We start from the raw sequence: 19,367 nt of genomic DNA on the forward strand, positions 1-19,367 counted from the left end.
CCAGAGGCAGCAAACAGCTCCCCTGGGAACATACCTTTGCTACACAAACCAACCAGTACATAGCCACACCCCCAACTATGTCTTCTATCAAACTCACACACCCAGCCGGGATTCCCTCTGCCCTGAACCACCCCAGGACCAGGTACTGGACAATGAGGGGCCACCCTGCAGCCCAGGTCCTGCCCAAATCACCTAAACTAGCCCATCCCATGCTCACTCAGCGTACCTACTCTGCCTCCGCCATTCCATCCTGTGAGAAGTCCACTCAAGGCTTCGGGCCATGCTACTCCCTCGCCTTCCCTGCCTCCTGGCCACCCTGGTCCTTCCCCATGTGGCCCTGCATGACGTTCCAGGCCTCCCACTTCTAGGGATATGAGTATAAACTTCTTCCTTTATGACAATCATTTTTGTGTTTGCCATCTTACAAATCCTGGTAAAAACAAATCCTGGTTCATTTTAACACAGATGTGGCCCATCCTGATGGATACACTTGGAGGAAGACTGGGAATGGCATCGGGCACATGATTTTCTCCTCCTCCTCCCAGGATCCGTGGGTCCTGCTTTGCTCTGGGCTAGCCCCTCCTACTGCAGTGGGCTTCTCTCTGTGGGAAAGGGGGACTCAAGTATCTTGGCTTCACTCTCAGAGCCGAAGGGCAGGAGGTGGTCTCTGCTAACAATTCCAGCAGAAAAAGTCATGGTCAAACATCCTGGGTTCAATCCCCAGTACCTCCATTAAAAAAAAAGAGTTTGAAGTTTTTTTCTTGACTTCCCTAGTGTTTCACTGGGGGGGTGGGGGGGGATATGGGGAGAGCTGAAGTAAGATTTCTCATCTCTACTTCAGTTCCAGTATTTTCCAAATGGAGCTAAAGTCGCAGAACTCCAAGTCCCTTGCAGAGTCCTGTGTGGTAGAGAAAGCAAGAGAAATCTGAGCCCGGGTCCTGCTGAGGCCATTTACTCAGCAGGGGACTTAACCTCAATGAGCTGATTTCCTTGTCGATAAATGGAGGGCAATAACGTTCCCTGTCACACCAGCCCTGTTACAGGAGCTGAGACAACAAATGCAGAGAGCTTTCTCCTTTCCTTCCCGTTAATAGTCAAAGCTAACGTTATCCAGCTCTTCCTACTTGCCATAACAGGGCTAAGTGCTTTTTGGTACGTTGCATCATTTAACCTCCACAAAAGCTCTATAGAGTAGGTACTATTATTATTTCTATTTAATTAAAAAAAAACAACCCTCAAGTGGGCAGGAATTGAGCCCGAGTGCATCCTCTTAACCCACGGCCCTACCTCCTCCATCCACCTTCCCACCCCATCTGCACACACCACCAAGAAGCCACAAAAACAGCACTGCGAGAGCAGGCTGCAGGCGCTGCTGCTGGCTGATCTGGGTGAGGAAGGCGAGAGCCGTACCCCGGGCCCCTGTGACGTGTCAGGCACATGACAGCAATGACCCCGTCTGAGTAAACTTGGGGACCACTTCATCACAGCTCTTGTAACGAGCACGGCTGACGTCCACCTTGCTTTCTTCCGTTCTGCATGACAGACGAACGCATGGACGGTGGCAGGTCACACCGTGGTCATGGGCTCAGCTCGGAATGAGGAAGTGGGGTCAGCTTTATGAATGAGAGGCAGCACTGGCTTAAGGCAGTGACCCAGGCTAAGGGCAGAGCTACAGAAGCATGACCAGAATCATCTAGCTTTTAGAACTGTTATTTATTTCCAGTCCCTCCCACTTCCTCCCCAAGTGGCTGCATTACATCAAGGAAGGGGCTTCTGGCTTCTGGCTTCTGAAAGAGAGAATGAGCTCCCATTTCAGACTTCCTATCTGGACAGGTGGTCCAGCAGGGCCGGGGGAGCTCAGGAAGGCTCTGGACTCAGGGCAGGGTGGGCACCCCGTGGGGGCCCTGCCCTGCGGGATCCGCCGGGCTGCTCCAACAGAAATGCAGGAACAGCTGGCATCACCCGCTTGATTCCCTGCACGTGTTCCAGAGCTGGAACTGAACTAATCAGTGCCACTGCTGGAGAGGAATTATTAAGACAAGTGCCACAATATGGGCCTGAATCTTCCAATCAGCCGGGCAGAGGCGGATGACGAAGCAAAGCCTCCCTCTCACCACCGTGGTGGTGACTAAGTCCCACCCGGGAGCCTTTCAAAGAGAGCGGCTTCTGCTCCTCAGCTTCGGAAGGAGGGAGAAGATGAGGGAGGAGAACAGCACAGGGGCCTGGCTGCTTCCTCCTGGTCCAGCTGCGCCTCCTGGATGGCGGGTGTCCGGCCCCGGCCCCTGCCGTAGGCGGCGGCTGGGGGGCAGCCACCTGCGGGAGGCACAGCGCCCATGAGCAGCCAGGCGGCCATGCTCACTTGCTGGCCACGGCAGAGAGCTGGTCTCGGATGCGGCCCAGCCCGTCTAACATCGTGTCCAGCGTCTCCTTACTCAGCTCCATGGTGACCGTGGACACGGGGGGTTTGTCCCCACACAGACTGGGATCTTCCTGGATCTGGAAAGAGAACACTCTCTCAGAGTCAAAGCTGCCTCTCTTCAACCTGCGAGCCCTGCCTGATCTGGTGAACCTCTGAAGAGAGGCTCTTTGCTCAGAGTCCTAGCCATCAGCAAATGGGGAGAGGTGGAGAGATGTCTCAGGAGCTCAGGGCAGGGATCAGAGAAGCCCAGGCTCACCTGCCCCCCAGCCCCCACCTCTCAGCATCCGAGTGAGAAAACACTACCGGGTTCATGCTGGTACTTTAGGCCCTGGACGAGGGGCACACTGACTCCACTGGGATGCAGGGAAAATAGTGCACTCTAGTTACATGTATTCGTGTCTTGTTTTGTTTTTTTAAGTAAGCCTTACTGGTGGTTAAAAACTTAGCTGTTAGATGCACCCTTATTTTTTCATTTTCTCATAGGCGTTGAGTTTCAGGAATCTGGTTAAGTGAAGACAGCATTATGTTACCGAGTTTGAACTAAGCAAACCCTAAACATGAGTACGTAGCTTAAAAAGAATTCCTGAGAAGGACTGTGAAGTGAAGGTAACAGCATGGTGACAGGAGACTGCAGAGCTGACACTCCTACGGGTCACAGGAGCCTGGGTCAGCAAGCCACAAAAGCGACAGCCCCCTCCTCCCGGACAGGAGGTGGGCTAGAACGCGCCGCAGTCACCGAGGCTGCCATCGGAAACAGGAACACTCGCTCCTGTAAAGCCCAACTGTCCCGAAGTGTCTAAGGTAACCTGCAGGTACTGGAAAATTACTTTTAACATTTATGTTTTATGTCTGCCTTATCATTTTAAAATTTCTACTTTCAACAGATGTTTTACTATGACTGTATGATGTTAATACAGTAACACACATATACTTCCTAAATAAACACTGCATTTGAGGGTGCTACGTTTTTTAAATTTATGGGGTTAGGGGTCCTCAAACTTGGGAGACTGGCATTTTTGCTGGCCCCTTCTCTCCCCCTGATGAGCATGACTGCGGACGTACCTTCATCTGGAGCAGGCAGGTGGGCACGGCCATGCGGCTGACGCTGTCTGAGGAGGTTTTGATGTCCACCCTCCAGTCCAGGTCGACCAGGCGCGGCAGAGAGACTGTGGACGGGACAGCTCGGCTCAGTGCCTGTACCACCTGTGCTCTCAAGCCTTTACTCAGTGACAGGCAGCTCTAAGGGCTGCACTCATGTGGTCCACACAGCAAGTCTCTGAGGGGGACAGGCAGGTGGGGCCCAGACCTCACAGCAAGCCCCGCACCTTCCTGACCACGGCTCTGTGCCCCTGAATTTGTGCGGATTCGTGGTGGGCAGCACCTCAGGGCTTCCGCCTGAACACACCCCCCTCCAGATGTCAGGACGCACTGAGGAACGACCCGAGGGAGACAAATGAGGCTGTGGCTTGAGTCTTAGAAAACGTAGTTTTGACAATAGCAGGCAGAGCTTTTGTTTGAGAGAGAAACAAACGTGGCTTGCATACAGGTTCTACCATCTGTCTCGCCTCTGAGCCTCTGTCTGCTCATCTGCAAAATGGGAATGATTGCAGCCTAGCTCCCAGGGTCGTGGGGAGGACCAACTGAGATGATGCAGGGAGAGTTATGCGGCCCTGTGACTGGCCCAGAGTGAGCTTGGTGACCGTTTATAAAACACCTACTTTTATTCAATGTTTTGCACTAAATTCAATTATGGTTAATTTGTTTTTTAATGGAAATGTAGTTACTTTCTGCTTTGGATTTTTTTTTAAACATGGCTATATTATATTCAATTTTATAATCAGAAAAAAATTTTTAAGCGGAATTAAAAAGAAAAACATAAACACTGTTGGGTTTGGGACTAGGTAATTGACTTTGATTTTAGTTAAAGACTCTAGCCACCTGGCAGATTTATAGCTGGGGCTGGGGAGGAGGGGTAGGGGGAAAAGGCAGGCTTCCTGGTACTCACTCTGATTTGTCTGGGCTTCACCTCTCCAAGTAGATCTGTTTAGGAGGGAAAGATGAGAAAAATATAATGGAAAAGGGATAAAAACTGAGTCTTCTGATAATGAGAGAGTCCTGTGGGCCTGGGCCTCTGACCCACCTCCTGACAGGAAAGGACCACAAAAACACCTCCCTCCCAGAAACAGTTTTTTGATTGTTTTACAAAACTGAGTGATGTTAAGACCCTAAGTGCTCTGAGTTTCCGTGGCTTAGGAAAAGAAAAAAGAAAAAAAAGGCTGAATGCATTGTAATCTCATTGTGCTGTGGTTCTCAGAGACAAAACAAAAGATCAACTTATCCTCTTTTTATTGAGCATCTACTACACAAAGTACGGCATCTTATGCGAAACACATCCAAACAGGCCTGTCTTATGCTACAGCAAATCATGCCACAGTGAGATGCCAAGCAGAGTCAGAGTAAAATGTGGTCATGGAGGAGAAAGTTTCTAAATAAACAACGAAAACCTTGGTAAGTATTATTACTAGCGGTTATTACTATCAGGGAGATCTGTTCAAGCCTGCTGCTAACCAGCAGTTAATCAGTTCTGCTTAAACTGTATCCTATCTGAAAGGATTTGCCCAGCCAGAAAATGTACAGATAATTCACAAAAGAAAGAAAAATAACCAAGAACGTCTGAAAAAGATATTTGACATCACTAATATCAAAGATACATAGATTGAAATGAGGTACCATTTGCCATCTGTGAAACTGGAAATAAAAGTAAAAAACAAAAATCCCTCAGTGCTGGGAGCGGGGACTCATGTCCTACTTCGGGAGAAGGAGCTGGTGCAATCTCTTCGATGGCTAACTTGATAAAAAAAAAAGCCAAAACCTCGAGATTACCACTAACCAGTAAGGAAATAATTAAGCACAATGTGGGCAAAGTTTCCTCAATGAAGTGTTCACTAAAGTGAAAACTGCCAGTAGCCTAAGTGTCCGATATGAGGAATGTCTTAATTAAATTATACATAATTCCTTCATATAAGGTAGTATATTTAACCATTAAAAAAGATATTGAAGGTCAGCATTTATCGTCCTGAAATATCATTAATGTTAATACTGTTAACTGAAAACAAGCAGGTTATAAAACGGCACGATCCCATTGTGTTAAAATCAAAAACAAAACACCAAACTATCGCTATACGTGTAAGTGGAAGAAAGAAACCAGCCCTGAGAGGTTTTCCGTTACGGAATTAATCCTGCTCACCCTCTGGGTGGTGGGATTATGGTTTTATTCTTTTTGCTTACCTTTGCTTGCTTTTCAAGAATGAGCGTATTTTTTCTAGAACAGGAATTAAAAATATGAGCATTATAAGGAACTCTCAAGAAATTAGTAACTTACACGTGTTCTAGGATGATTTTTGTCAGCAAGTTTTTGAGGTTTTGGTGGAAATTTTCAGGAAAGAGAGCCAGAATCGCCTCGGCGGAGGTCAGGTCACGGAACGCCACCAGCCTGGTGAGGCGGTGCAGGGCCTGGAGCAGCTGCGGGATGGACAGGGAGCCCTGGGCGGTGAGCAATGGGACGGGAGGCAGGCGACAGGGCTCCATCCCACTCCTCCCACCCGCCGCCACAGCCGGCTGGGAAGAGGGCCTGCCATATCCCGCCACAGTCATTCAAACTGAGTCCCATGAGTCCCGAGCCCACAGGCATGGACGCTGATGCACCTGTGTCCCAGGCCTGCCCCCAACTTCACCTGCTGCTTTAGAAGACAGATGCAGCTGCCTGACGGAGGGAGTTGTCAACCTACCAGGCAGTCTCTGCTTAGGGGCAGAGGGTTAATAAATCCCCTTTCCTTGTGCACAGACTGACCTGAAGCTAACTGTCTCGCTTGTTCCCCTGGTAATGTGAGAGAAGCGGAAAGTCAGCTGAGTTACTAGGCAACGCTGCATCAGTCTCCGCCTCTGGACCAGGAGGCCGGTGTAAACACCGGGGCCCAAGCTCCGGGTTCCCTGAGTGTGGCCGCACACTCCTCGCCAGCACCTAAGCTGTGCTTACTCAGCTGTCGCTAGAGGTACCGGCTCCTGTGGAGTTTGGGCTTCTAATCCAGGGTGTGTGTGGAGTGTCCTGTCACTGTGCCTTGTCCCCTGGAAGGGCCAAGAGAATAAACAGCTCCAGGCCCGCTGGGCGGATGTCCTGTGAAGGAGCTGCCCTGCTAGGATGCTGGGTTCCACCCTGAGTCCTTCTGAGTGACCCTGTAGCCAGGCGTGGCCTGTGCTTGTCCTGTGAGTCTACAACTGTTGAGCTGAGCCTAAGAAGACTCTCCGCAGGGAACTCGCTGTGCCTTAGGCTTTCTCAGGTGACAAGGGAGGTTGCTCAGCTCAGAAAAGCACAATCCAGAGGTGACAGGACGTTAACCCTCCACTGGTGAGGGGTGGGAGTTAGTGGATAAAGGCCCCACCCTCCCTGCCTTCAAGGTGACAATGCTGAGATGTGTTCCACGTGGTTTCCTCCAGGATCCCAAGTGCAGTCGCCCCCAACAGTGACCACTCATGAACATACCATTTTATCAGCTCGTCTCTCCCCCCTGTTTGATTTGCCTCACTCCTTCCTTTGTGCTTTCTAGAATCACCTCCCAAGTAACTACCTGCAGCCAAGTCTTTGCTTCAGGGTTTACTTTTGGGAAACCCAAACCAAGTCTCCAACTCACTTCCATAATCTTGCTTCTGCCTTTTCCTGTTCTATAGCTGACTTCAATGAGCAAAGTTCCAGATTTAAAGTAATAATAATGATAATAATGACAAAATATCCCTGTCTGGATGAATTCCTGTTTTAGAAATACAGTTGCCCTGGAAAGGTAAGGCGGTGGGTGCTGCATAACCTGGGCCAACTCCCTCCTCCTCTTGGCCACCAACTGAGCTCAGGTGAGGTCCAACAGCACATCCTCCCTAATCACACTCAGACCTCAGAGCTTCCGTGCAGAGATCCCTGCAAAGTCTGCCTAAGCTATCCAGCCAACAATTCATCAGCACTAGCAAGTTACAGGCCGGGAAAGAAAATCACAAAATGGTTGGCTTTTGTCCACACTGTCTAGGTAACAAGTCTGAAAAGGAAATGGTCAGGCGCTCTGATTCTGGGTATAGTTTTCCCATCCATGCCTCATCTATCACAAGGAAGTGAAGGTTCAAAGACAAGAGCTTTTAAGTTCATCGACATTTGAAAAAAAAAAAAGAGATCTATTTTAAGTTCGCTATAATGTCAACAGACGTTCCGGGGGAAAATTTCCTTGGACGTGGCAACGACAGGGACGTCAAGGAAGAGACTAACGGGCGGAGAAGCCAGTGGCCAGGGGTCACTTCTGACCACACTTACTTGTTCTGCCTCCTCCTGGGTCACGGACAAGCTGGAACACGTAACATCCAAGAGTTGTTTCGAGTCAAGGGCTGATCTGGAAAAGCTCTCTTGGCACAGCTGTCTGACAACATCTTTTGAAGAGGCCTATGATTAATTCACAAATGGAAAAAAACAAAAACAAAAAACAAATTCAGACTCTAAAAATACATGTTTTAGAACATAATATCATCTCAGTCATGGTGTGACACCTTTGAGACTCAAGATTTAAAGGACCGTGGGACGTGTCCATCTCTGGGAAGATGGAGCAGATGTACTTTTCCTTATTTTTCCTGCTGAGCACAACTAAGCACCCTGGGCAAATACAGGAAACAAATATAGGATGACTTTTATAGGGGGAGGGGAGAAAATGGACCCACTAAGGACCTCATCCTCATGACCAAGGCAGGACATGGTGGTGAGTTCCCCGGGTTTTCCTCCTGTTCGTATATCCCAGACTTCCAGCGGAAGAAGGCCACCCAGAATGTCAATGGGTGAAAACAAACAAACTCCAACAAATATTTGCTCTCCCTAGCCAAAGAACAAGAAAGGGAGGGCTTAGGAAGACAGTAAACTTTTAGACAATAACTGCTCTACTCCACTGAAATACCACACACACACACACACACACACAAAACTGTGGCCCCACTCCCACCTATGTCAGCAAAGGCTAAGGGGGAACACAGACTTCTCCCCTTGTGAGGCTGCAACAAGGCATTTGAACACTCTCTTCAGCATGGCGTCAGAGAAGGCCAAGGAGGGAGAGCTGGACCTCTACCCCCACCAGTGGGTAGCAAGTTCCACCGCCTCATGGTATCAGTGGAAACTGCATGGAGTCAGAACTTCTACCCCTGCCCAGTAGTAACAAGGAACCCCTACTTCTGGGTGTCAACCAAGTAGAGGAGCTGGGCTTTTATCTCTACTTGGTAGTGTGAAGCAGCAATCCCCTTGAGCCCCTCCCCAACCAGAGCAGTGTCAGAGAAAGCCAGCCAAAATAGAAGATTCAAGTTAAGATCCAGAGTCTCAGAATATAATAGGAAAATGTTCACACGTCAACTGAAAATCAGTCAAAAACCAGAAAGGCCCCAAACTGAATGAAAAAAGACAGTCATTAGATGCCAACATCAAAACAATAGACGTTAAATTTATCTGTCAAAGATTATAAAGCAGCCATGGTAAAAATGCTTCAACAAGTAATTACAAACATGCTTGAAACAAATAAAAACCCTGAAAGTCTCAGCAAATACACAGAAGATATAAAGAAAAACAAAATGGAAGTCTTAGAACTGAAAAATACAGTAACTGAAATAAAAAGTTTGGTAGATTAGCTCAGGACCAGGATGGAAGGGACAGAGGAAAGTATCAGTGAACTGGAAGACAGAACAATAGAAATTACCCAAACTGAGTAACAGAAAAAATAGAGCAAAAATAATGAACAGAGCCCCAAGGATCTCTGAAACTATAACCAAAAAATCTAACATTCATGCCATTGGAGTCCTAGAAGGAAAGGATAGAGAGGGCAAGATGAAAAAAGTACTCAAAGAAATACTGACTGGAAACTTTCCAATTAGCTAGACACATAACTGTATACATTCAAAAACCTAAGCAAACCCTAAACCGGATAAATCCAAAGAAGCCCCATGCCAAGACACATCATAATTAACCTTCTGAAAACAAAAGAAAAAAACCCCTGGAAAACACTGAGAGGAAAATGATAGCTATTAAGGGAAAACAATTAGAATGACGGCAGATCTCACATCAGAAACCACGGAGGCAAGAAGGAAGTGGCACAATATTTTTCAGATGCTGAAAGAAAAGAACTATTAACCTGGAATCTATACCCAGCAAAAATATTCTTCAGGAATGATGAGGAAATCTACACATTCTCAAACAAAGGGAAACTAAGAAAATGTGTCACAAGACCTACCGTAAAAGAATGACTAAAAGAAGTTTTCTTACCAGGAAGGAAATGATAAAGAAATCTTAGAACATCAGGAAGAAAGAACACAACAAGCAAAAATATGGATAAATACAGTAGGTTTTCCTTCTCCTCTTACATTTCTAAATTTACTTGAAAGTTGAAGCAAAAATTATACCACTGTCTGATGTGGCTCTAAATGTATGTAGAGGATATATTTAAGACAATTATATTATACATAAGGGTAGGACTCTAAAGGGACGACTTCATCCTACCTGGTAAAATGATGACACCGATAGATTGTGACATTATGTAAATACATGTAATAAGTTGAACAACCACTATAGAGGTTATAAAGAGAGATGCATTTGAAAACACTACAGATAGATCAAAATGTAATTCCAAAAATGATCAAATGGTCAAATAATCCACAGGAAAGCAGTAAAAAGTAAACAAAGAGAAAAAATAGAAAATAAAGAAATTAAATGGCAGACTTAAGCTCTAACATTTCAATAATTACATTGGCTCTCAGTGGTCTAACTGTACCAATTAAAAGACAGAAACTGTCTATGTCTAAAAATAAGACTCAGTTAAATGCTGTCTACAAGAAACTCCCTTCAAATTAACTTTACAGGACAAATTGAAAGTAAAAAGGTATATCATGCAAACATTAATCAGGAAAGTAATATCAGATAAGGTAGACTTCACAGCAGAGGAAACTACCAGAGTCAGAGAGGGACATTATATAGCGATGAAAGGTTCTGTCTACCAAGAAGACATCCTAAATATGTATGCACTCAGCAAGAGAGCTGCAAAATATGTGAAGCAAAAACACAGAACTGAAAGGAGAAACTGACAAATCCATAAATATAGCTGGAGACTTCAACACCCCTCTTCAACACCCCTCAACAACTGATAGAACAACTAGACAATATTCAACAAGGACACAGAGGAACTCCACAACACCATCAATCAATCTAATTGAAATTTACAGAACACTACCCAGTAGCAACAGAATATACACTCTTTTCAAGTGCTCAGTGAACATATACCAAGATAGATGATATTCTGAGCCATAAAACAGACCTCAACGAATTTAAAAGAACTGAAATTATACAGAGTGTGTTCTCAGTGACCACAATAGAATCAAACTAAAAATCAGGAAGAGAAAGATGACAAGAACATATCCAAACATTTGGAAACTTAAACAACATATCTCTAAATAATACCTCTAAATAATCCATAGATCAAAGGGGAAGTCTCGAGGGAAAGTTAAAAAATTACAATGAATGCATGAAAATGAAAGAAAAACAACACACCAAAATTTGGGGGACAGTGCCAAGATGGTGCTGAGAGGGAAATTTATAGCATTAAATGCATATATTAGAAAAGAGAAAAAGTCTCAAATCAATGATCTAAACTGTCATCTCAAGAACCTAGGAAAACAAGAGAATAATAAATCCAGAGGAAGAAGGAAGGAAATAACAAAGAGCAGACACTAATGAAACTGAAAATAGAAAAAAAGGAGAAATCAATGGAACAAAGAACTGGTTCCCTGAAAATATCAATAAAATTGACAAACTTTCAGCAGAACTGACAAAGTTAAAAAAAGGTGACACAAACTACCAATACCAGGAGTGAAACAAGGCATATCACTACAGATCCTGCAGGTTTCAAAGAAAAAAAACTACAACTCTATACACATAAATTTGATGGCACAAATGAAGTGAAGCGATTCCTCAAAAAAAAAAAAACCCACAAATTACCACGACTCCCCCAATATGAAACTGATAACTTGAATAGCCCTATAACTATGATTTCCAGGCCCAGACAGTTTCACTGGGGAATTCTACCGAATATTTAAAGAAAGTATTAACTAATTCTAGACAATCTCTTCTAGGAAACAGAAAAAAAGAGAACACGTCCAAATTCATTTCATAAAGTTAGTATTATTCTGATACCAAAATCACAGACTATACAAAATAAGCAAACAAAAGCTACAGACCAATACTCCTCATAAAAATAGATGCAAAGATCTTTAACAAAATACTAGTGAGTAGAATTCAGCAATATATAAAAAGGATTATTCACTATAACCAGGAGGGATTTATTCCAGGGATGCTAAGCTGGTTCAATATTTAAAAATTTATGAAGTCTATCCACTTAACAGGCTCAAAAGAAAATCACAAAAGAAAATCAATCAATGCAGAAAAAGGAGTTGACAGAATTCAACATCCACTCCTGATGAAAATGCTCATAAAATTAGGAATAGAGGGAAAAGTCCGTACCTTGATATAATGCATCTACCAAAACCAAAACAAAAACAAAACAAAATCTAGAGATGACATACTTAATGGTGAAAGCTGGGAATAAGGCAACAATGTCTGCTCTCACCATTCTTAATCCACATAGTGCTGAAAGTTCTAGCCACTGAAATAAGGCAAGATAAAGAAATAAAAGATATGGGGATCAGAAAGGAAGAAATAAAACTGTCCCTATTTGCAGATAAAATGATTGTCTATGAGAAAGTCCTTAGAAATGTACAAAAAAACTACTAGAATAAGTGAGTTTGCAGATCTAAGATACACATACAAAAACCAGTTGTATTTCTATATACTAACGATGAACACTGGAATTAAAAGTATAATATCATTTGCAATTGCCCCCCCCCCAAAAGGAGAAAGCTTAGGTATAAATCTAACAAAACACGTGCAGGACTTGTATGCTGAAAATTATACCACACAGATAAAAGAAATCAAAGGTCTAAATCAATGGGGAGATACATCATGTACATGGATTGGAAGATTCAACACAGTAAGATGTCAATTCACTCCTCAATGATATACAGGTTTCACACAATTCCTATAAAAATCTCAGCAAGATTTTTTAAAGGTATATCCAAGATCATTCTAAAATTTATATAGGAAGGCAAAGGAAGTAACATTTTGATAAAGAATGACATAGGAGGATTCCATCTAGCAGATTTCAAGACTTATTATATAGCTGCAGCAATCAGACTGTATGGTATTCTCAGAAGGATAAACAAATAGATCAATGGAACAAACCAAAGAACCCTGAAATAGACCCACACAAATATGCCCAACTGATTCTTGACAAAATTGCAGAAGCAATTCAATGGAGGAAGATAGCCTTTTCAACAAATGGTACTGGAACAACTGGACACTCCCAGGCCAAAAAAAAAATTCTCAAACTGTCTCACACACCTTATACAAAATTAAGGCAAAATCGATCATGGACTTAAATGTAAAATGTTATATAAATGTAGAACTACAAAACTTTTAGGAAAAAATAGGGGGAAATTTGGAGATTTTTACACCAAAAACACAATTGATAAAAGGAAACATTTTTGAAAAATTGTATTTTATCAAAATTACAACTTTCTCTCTGTAAAAGCTCCTGTTATAGATTGAACTGTGTCCCCCTAAAATTCATATACTGAAGTCACAACCCCCAGGACCTCAAAAAGTGATCTCATTTAGAAATAGGATTGTTGCAGATATAACTAGTAAAGATGAGGTCATAGGGTGGACCTTAATCCAATATGATTAATGTCCGAATTAAAAGGCGAAATTTAGACACAGAGATGCAAACAGGGAGAATGCCCTGCAAAGATGACCGCAGAGATCTATAAGTCAAGATACACTAAATTGCCAGAAACCAACAGAAGCTAGGGGAGAGGCATGGGAAAAATTGTCCTCAAAGCCCTCAAAAGGAACCAACTTGGCTTACACCTTGATCTCAGGCTTCTGGCCTCCAGAACTGTGAGACAATACATTTCTATTGTGTAAGCCACCAAGATCGTAGTACTGTTACGGCAAATCTAGCAAATTAATACACCCCTATGAAGAGGATGCAAAGGTAGCTACATACTAGGAAAGAATATATGCAAATCACATACCTGACAAAGGACCACTATTTAGAATATATAAAGAAACTCAAAAGATAAAAAGCAAACAATGCAATTAGAATATGGGCAAAAGATATAAAGAGAGATTTCGTTGAAGAAGACTACAAATGGTAAATAAGCACATCAAAAGATGTCTAACATCCAGTCTCTTCAGCAAGTGGTGTTGTGAAAACTGGATAGCAGCATGTAAATCAATGAAGTTAGAACACTCCCTCACACCATACACATAAATAAACTCAAAACGGCTTAAAGACTTAAATATAAGACAAGATACGATAAACCTCTTGGAAGAAAACATAGGCAAAACATTCTCTGACATTAATCTTAGCAATGTTCTCCTAGGGCAGTCTACCCAGGCAATAGAAATAAAAGCAAAAATTAACAAGTGGGACCTAATTAAACTTATAAATTTTGCACAGCAAAGGAAACAATAAGAAAAACAAAATGATAACCTACAGAACGGGAGGAAATATTTGCAAATGATGCAACTGACAAAAGCTTAATTTCCAGAATATGTAAACAGCTCATACAACTTAATAACGAAAAAACAAACAACCCAGTCCAAAAATGAGCAGAAGACCTGAACAGCAGTTCTCCAATGAAGACATACAAATGGCCAACAGGCACATGAAAAAATGCTCAATATTGCTAATTATCAGAGAAATACAAATCAAAACTACAATGGGGTACCACCTCACACCAGTCAGAATGACCATCATTCAAAAGGGTGTGGAGGAAAGGGAACCCTCCAACACTGCTGGTGGGAATGTAGTTTGGTGCAGCCAACAATATGAAGAGTCCTCAAAAAACTAAAAATAGATTACCATATGATCCAGCAACCCCGCTCCTGGGCATATATCTGGAGGGAATTCTAATTTAAAAAGATACATGCACCCCACTGTTCATAGCAACACTATTTACAATAGCCAAGACATAGAAAAAAGCTAAAAGTACATCCACATATAACTGTATAAAGAAGTTGTGATATATTTATACAATGGAATACTACTCAGCCATTAAAAAGAATAAAATAATGCCATTCGCAGCAACATGGATGGACCTGGAGACAGTCACTCTAAGTGAAGTAAGCTAGAAATAGAAAGAAAAATACCATACGATAGCACTCATATGGGTAATCTAAAACAAAGATTAAAGGAGAACACTATTGAACTCATCTACAAAACAGAAACAGATTTGCAGACATAGTAAACAATCTTATGGTTACTGGGGGGGAAGGGAGTGGGAAAGGATAAATTTGGGATTTTGAGACCACTATATATAAAAATAGATTAAAAGAAAAACAAGTTTCTCCTGTATAGCACAGGGAACTATATTCAATATCTTGCAATAATCTTTAATGAAAAAGAATATGAAAACAAATATATGTATGCATATGCATGACTGGGGCACTGTGCTGTCCACCAGAGACTGACATATTGTAACTGACTGTACTTCAATTTAAAAAAAAAGATGTCTAATATCATTAACCATTAGGGAAATTCAAATTAAAACCAGAATGATACATACATAAACACCTATCAGAATAGTTCAAATAAAATATAGTGATGCCAACAAAAGCTGGCAAGGATGAGGAGAAACTGGATCATTCATGCACTGCTGTTGGGAATGCAAAGTGGTACAGCATCTCTGGAAAACAGTTTTTAAAATTACTATTTAATAATAGTAATTTTAAAAACCCTAAACATGCAACCACCAAATGATGCAGAATTGTACTCCTGGGCATTCATTTCAGAGAAATAAAGGCTTAAGTTTATACAAAAACTTGTACACAAATGTCTATATCAGCTTTATTTGTAATAGAGCTTTATTTATAATACCAAACAACTGGAAACAACCTAGACGTCATACAATGGAATACTACTCAGGAATAAAAAAGAAAGAACTACTGATACACACAGCGTGGATCAATTTCCAGAGAACTGGGCTCAGTGAAAAAAAAAAGCCAATCCCAGAAGGTTACATACTATATGATTCCATTTATATAGCAATCTTGAAATGACAAAATTATAGAAATGAAGAACAGATTAGTGAATGTGAGGTTAAGGGAGGGGAGGGCAGGGGGAACTGGGTGTAGCTATAAAAAGGCAAACATAAGGAATCCTGTGGCTATGGAAATGTTCTGCACCTTGATTATCAATGTCAGTATCCTGGTTGTGATATCATACTATAATTCTGCAAGATGTTACCATTGGGGGAAACTGGGTAAAGGGTAAATGGGATCTCTGTATTATACAACTGCCTGTAAATCTATACCTCAAAATTAAAAGTTTATGTAATTAAAAAAAATAAACTACATAGGAAAACAGGAATGAAAATGAATTAACTATTACTACATAATGGCAAACAAAAGAAGCCTGACAAAAAAAGTATGTATGCTGTATTTATCCCATTTATGTGAAGTTCAAACGTGGGAGACATTAAATTGACATATTAGAAGTAAGGATAGTGGTTACTACTGAGGAGAGTGAGGTAAGTAATGAGGAAACAACAGAGACTTCTGCGGTACTGGTAATATTTCATTTTTTCACTGTGATGGTGGCAATAAAAACATTAAATGATGTACTTATGATTTGCACATGTTTCTGTATGTGTGTTACAAATTAATAACAGTAAAAAAAAGTATTAAAGAAAAAAAGTCCACATGACGAATAGGGACTGGGACAGGGGTGGGGGGCAGAATGGCTACAATGAGGGTGAAAAGGCACAGGGCTGGGAGCTGAGAGCTTTAGGTTTCCAGTCCCAGCTTTGTTACTTCATTTATTAATTCATATAACAGCCATTTATTGAGCACATGCTGTCTGCCAGGTGTTGAGGAAACACTTCTTGGGTAGATATTTGTGAATAACAGAGTAGATGCCTTTAGAAATGGAGAAGACAAATGAACACTGGAGAGGTGGTTAAAACAAAAGAAGGAACATTGCATGGACCAATGATGTGATGCTGTGTCACGAACTGCAGAATGTAATTAACTCAACCCTCTTCATCTAGAGTTTTAAGAGAAAGATCCCTCATGGATCTCACATTCTTGTGAGAAAGACAGACAACAGGCAAACAGAGGCATACTGTCAGCAGGTGACACGTTCTACGAAGGAGGAGAAAGCGGTTGCTTCTTCTACAGAAGTCAGAAATCAAGAAAATAATTCTAATCCCCTAAAAGCCGTATGACGTACATCCCTTCCAACCTCACAGGTTTTCAAATGATTGTCAGGAGACCGTTTTCGCCCTCACATAGGTCAAAGCAAGTACAAACCCCCAGGACTCAGGCGAATATAGAACGCAAACTTCACTCAAGGGACGGAAGCAGACGAGAAAATCTATATAGAGTGCAGAGGGGAACCGGCAACGCGGATCTAGCAGTTACCACCCCAATACACCAGTCCCAAAAGTCAGCCCCACAGATTATTAGCAGGGGACAGCTGTACAGCGCCTTCAGGTCCATTGTCTTCTTTCCCCACCATCCTGTCAAACGATATTAATTTTGTTCCAGCTTTCAAAAAGCTCGGAAAGGCACAACGACTTGCAAGAGGTCACACTGAGAGGTAGTGGCAGAGTCGTGGCTCCAAATCAGGGTGCACTTATTCCCAATTCCTGCTTCGTCCAAAGTCTTGAGGACAAATACAAGCCTCACGCTGTCCCCACCCCTCCCATTTACCTTCAACAAGCTCTGGAGCGCTGCAAAGTTATCAGCCGTCAGCGCGGCCATCTTCCCCGAGTCACGTGATCGAGGCACGCGGAGAAACGCGGTCACGTGGCTCCGACGGCCGCGCCGGGGCATGCTGGGGGATGTAGTCCTTCAGGGTGGAGGGAGCTGCCGGGGTTGCGGCGCTGCAGGATGCGGAGGGGCCTGGTCTTGAGTGGGCTGTTCATCGAGGAGTGGTCATTGTACCCGGCCTATTGGAGTTAAAATGTGGCTGTGCATATTGCAAGTCTTGGAATTTACGCCCCACCCCGCCTATCTCGAAGAATGTAAAATTGCGTTCTCGTGGTTTCCTTTCTGTCTCTGGGGTAGGTGGGAGCTGGTATAATTAACCTTATCCAGATGAGGAAACGGTGTTGGTGACTTTGTCAAATCCTTGGGGAGATCGGTTTTGAAGAGCGGGTAAGGAAGTGTTTGGGAGAGTGAGTAAAAAGGGAATTCAGTGAAAGATTACCTAACTAGGTTCCCGTTACACCTAGCGAGGATGGGAGGTTCATGGAAATGATTTAATTCATTTATTCAACAAGATAATTATAATGAATGTAAGGATGATTTTGAGTGGGCACTACAAGGGGACTCTGATTTGCCCAATTATCAGAGGTCCTACCTTGTAAAGTCCTGGAACTTGGTTTTTAAGAAACAACCTACCTCTTCTGCCTTCCAAGCCCCAGCCTCTGACATTTTCCTTATGTACCTTTAGTATCTAGTTGGCTCTTTCTTTTTCTATCCCCAGTTCCTTAGTAATAGTTGGCCCAAAACAGGTTCTGGTAAATTCAAGCTAAAGGAAAAATGTCTAATTGTGAATGTCCATAAATTGGTAAGTTTCTATGGTCATTTGTTTTTCTGCCTCTTCCACCTCCCCCTCCTTCTTTTCTCACTCCCATTTTCTGTGGGGGATGTTGCCCAGGCCCAGGAAAATAAACCCAGGTTGTCTGAGGATGAAGTCCTACCTGGACTAGAAGATTTAGACCCACAGTGTCATGGAGTCCTGATGCCAGGTCTCTTTCTTGTCGTCTCCCTCTCCCTCTCCTCCCAGGACCCACATGGCTTGATTCTTGTTTCCTGCCATCCATCCCTCTAAGCTCTAGGTTTACTTCTCCCTGTATCCATAGGGCCAGCCCAGTGCCTTGAGTGAATCCAATGTTTGTTAAATAAACAACAACCCCTCAAAAGTGGTTAGCCTCAAATGACCCTCTGTGGATTTCTGCAGGGAGATTCCCTTCTTATTTGCAGGTCTTTGCCTTCTTGTCTGACTGTGGGAAGATGGGCAGTGTGGTAACCAGCCTCCAAGATGACTCCCAATGACCCCTGCCTGGTATTAGACCCTTGTGCTGTCCCCTCCCATGTTGTGCCAGGATTACTCTGCGTGACCAATAGCAAGTGGCAGAAGTGGTGGTATGTCACATCTATGATTAGTTAGAAACTAAGTAGTTTAACTTCTGCAATTAGTTAACTGCAGCTTCTGGGTAATCGCTTTTTCCTGCTCTCTTTTTCCTGAATCTCTTGCCCTGGGGTAAGCAAGACATCATGTTGTGAACAGTCCTCTGGAGAGATCCATAGGGTGAAAAACTGAAGCCTCTGGCCAGCAGCCAGCTAGACTAAGGCCTGCCCACAGCCTCATTACCGAGTCTGGGAACAGATTCTCCAGCCCTGGAATGATATGAGGCTCCAGGCAGGGCCAGGCAGGGCCTGCAACCCTGCACCATGCCATCCCATCTTGCTCAGGCTGCCCGGATTGCCACCACCATGCTGCAGTTACAGGTTTGTCTGTGGTCTGGAGAGCTTCTGGCAGCTCCTCAACCATAAATATTTGCAGGGGAAGGAACAGAACAGAATGTTAGAGTTCATTTCCATGATTTGGTCTCACTACCTGGTTTTTGTTAGGTCTAGTCTGATTTCTGTCCAATTCTGGGAATATGAATCTGTGCTTACTTTCATTTATTTAATAAACTTGCTATGTGCCAGTCTCCTTCTAAGCCTCTTATACATACTGATTTATTTACTTCCCCGAACAAT

The 19,367-nt window shown here is 43.2% G+C and overlaps 1 protein-coding gene across 1 annotated transcript; it reads right to left on the reverse strand.

The window, feature by feature from the left end:
* Positions 1-1,694: 1,694 nt before the first annotated feature.
* COMMD9 (COMM domain containing 9) lies at positions 1,695-17,377 on the reverse strand. Its single transcript, XM_006195035.3, has 6 exons — positions 17,307-17,377; positions 7,770-7,895; positions 5,802-5,941; positions 4,425-4,459; positions 3,482-3,585; positions 1,695-2,496 (listed from the first exon to the last, which is right to left on the reverse strand). Exons 1-6 carry the CDS (start codon positions 17,355-17,357, stop codon positions 2,356-2,358), a joined length of 597 nt encoding a protein of 198 aa, XP_006195097.1. The 5' UTR covers positions 17,358-17,377; the 3' UTR covers positions 1,695-2,355.
* Between the last annotated feature and the right edge of the window lie 1,990 nt (positions 17,378-19,367).

This window comes from Camelus ferus, chromosome 10, assembly GCF_009834535.1.
Source record: "Camelus ferus isolate YT-003-E chromosome 10, BCGSAC_Cfer_1.0, whole genome shotgun sequence".
In the NCBI taxonomy this organism is placed as follows: domain Eukaryota; kingdom Metazoa; phylum Chordata; class Mammalia; order Artiodactyla; family Camelidae; genus Camelus; species Camelus ferus.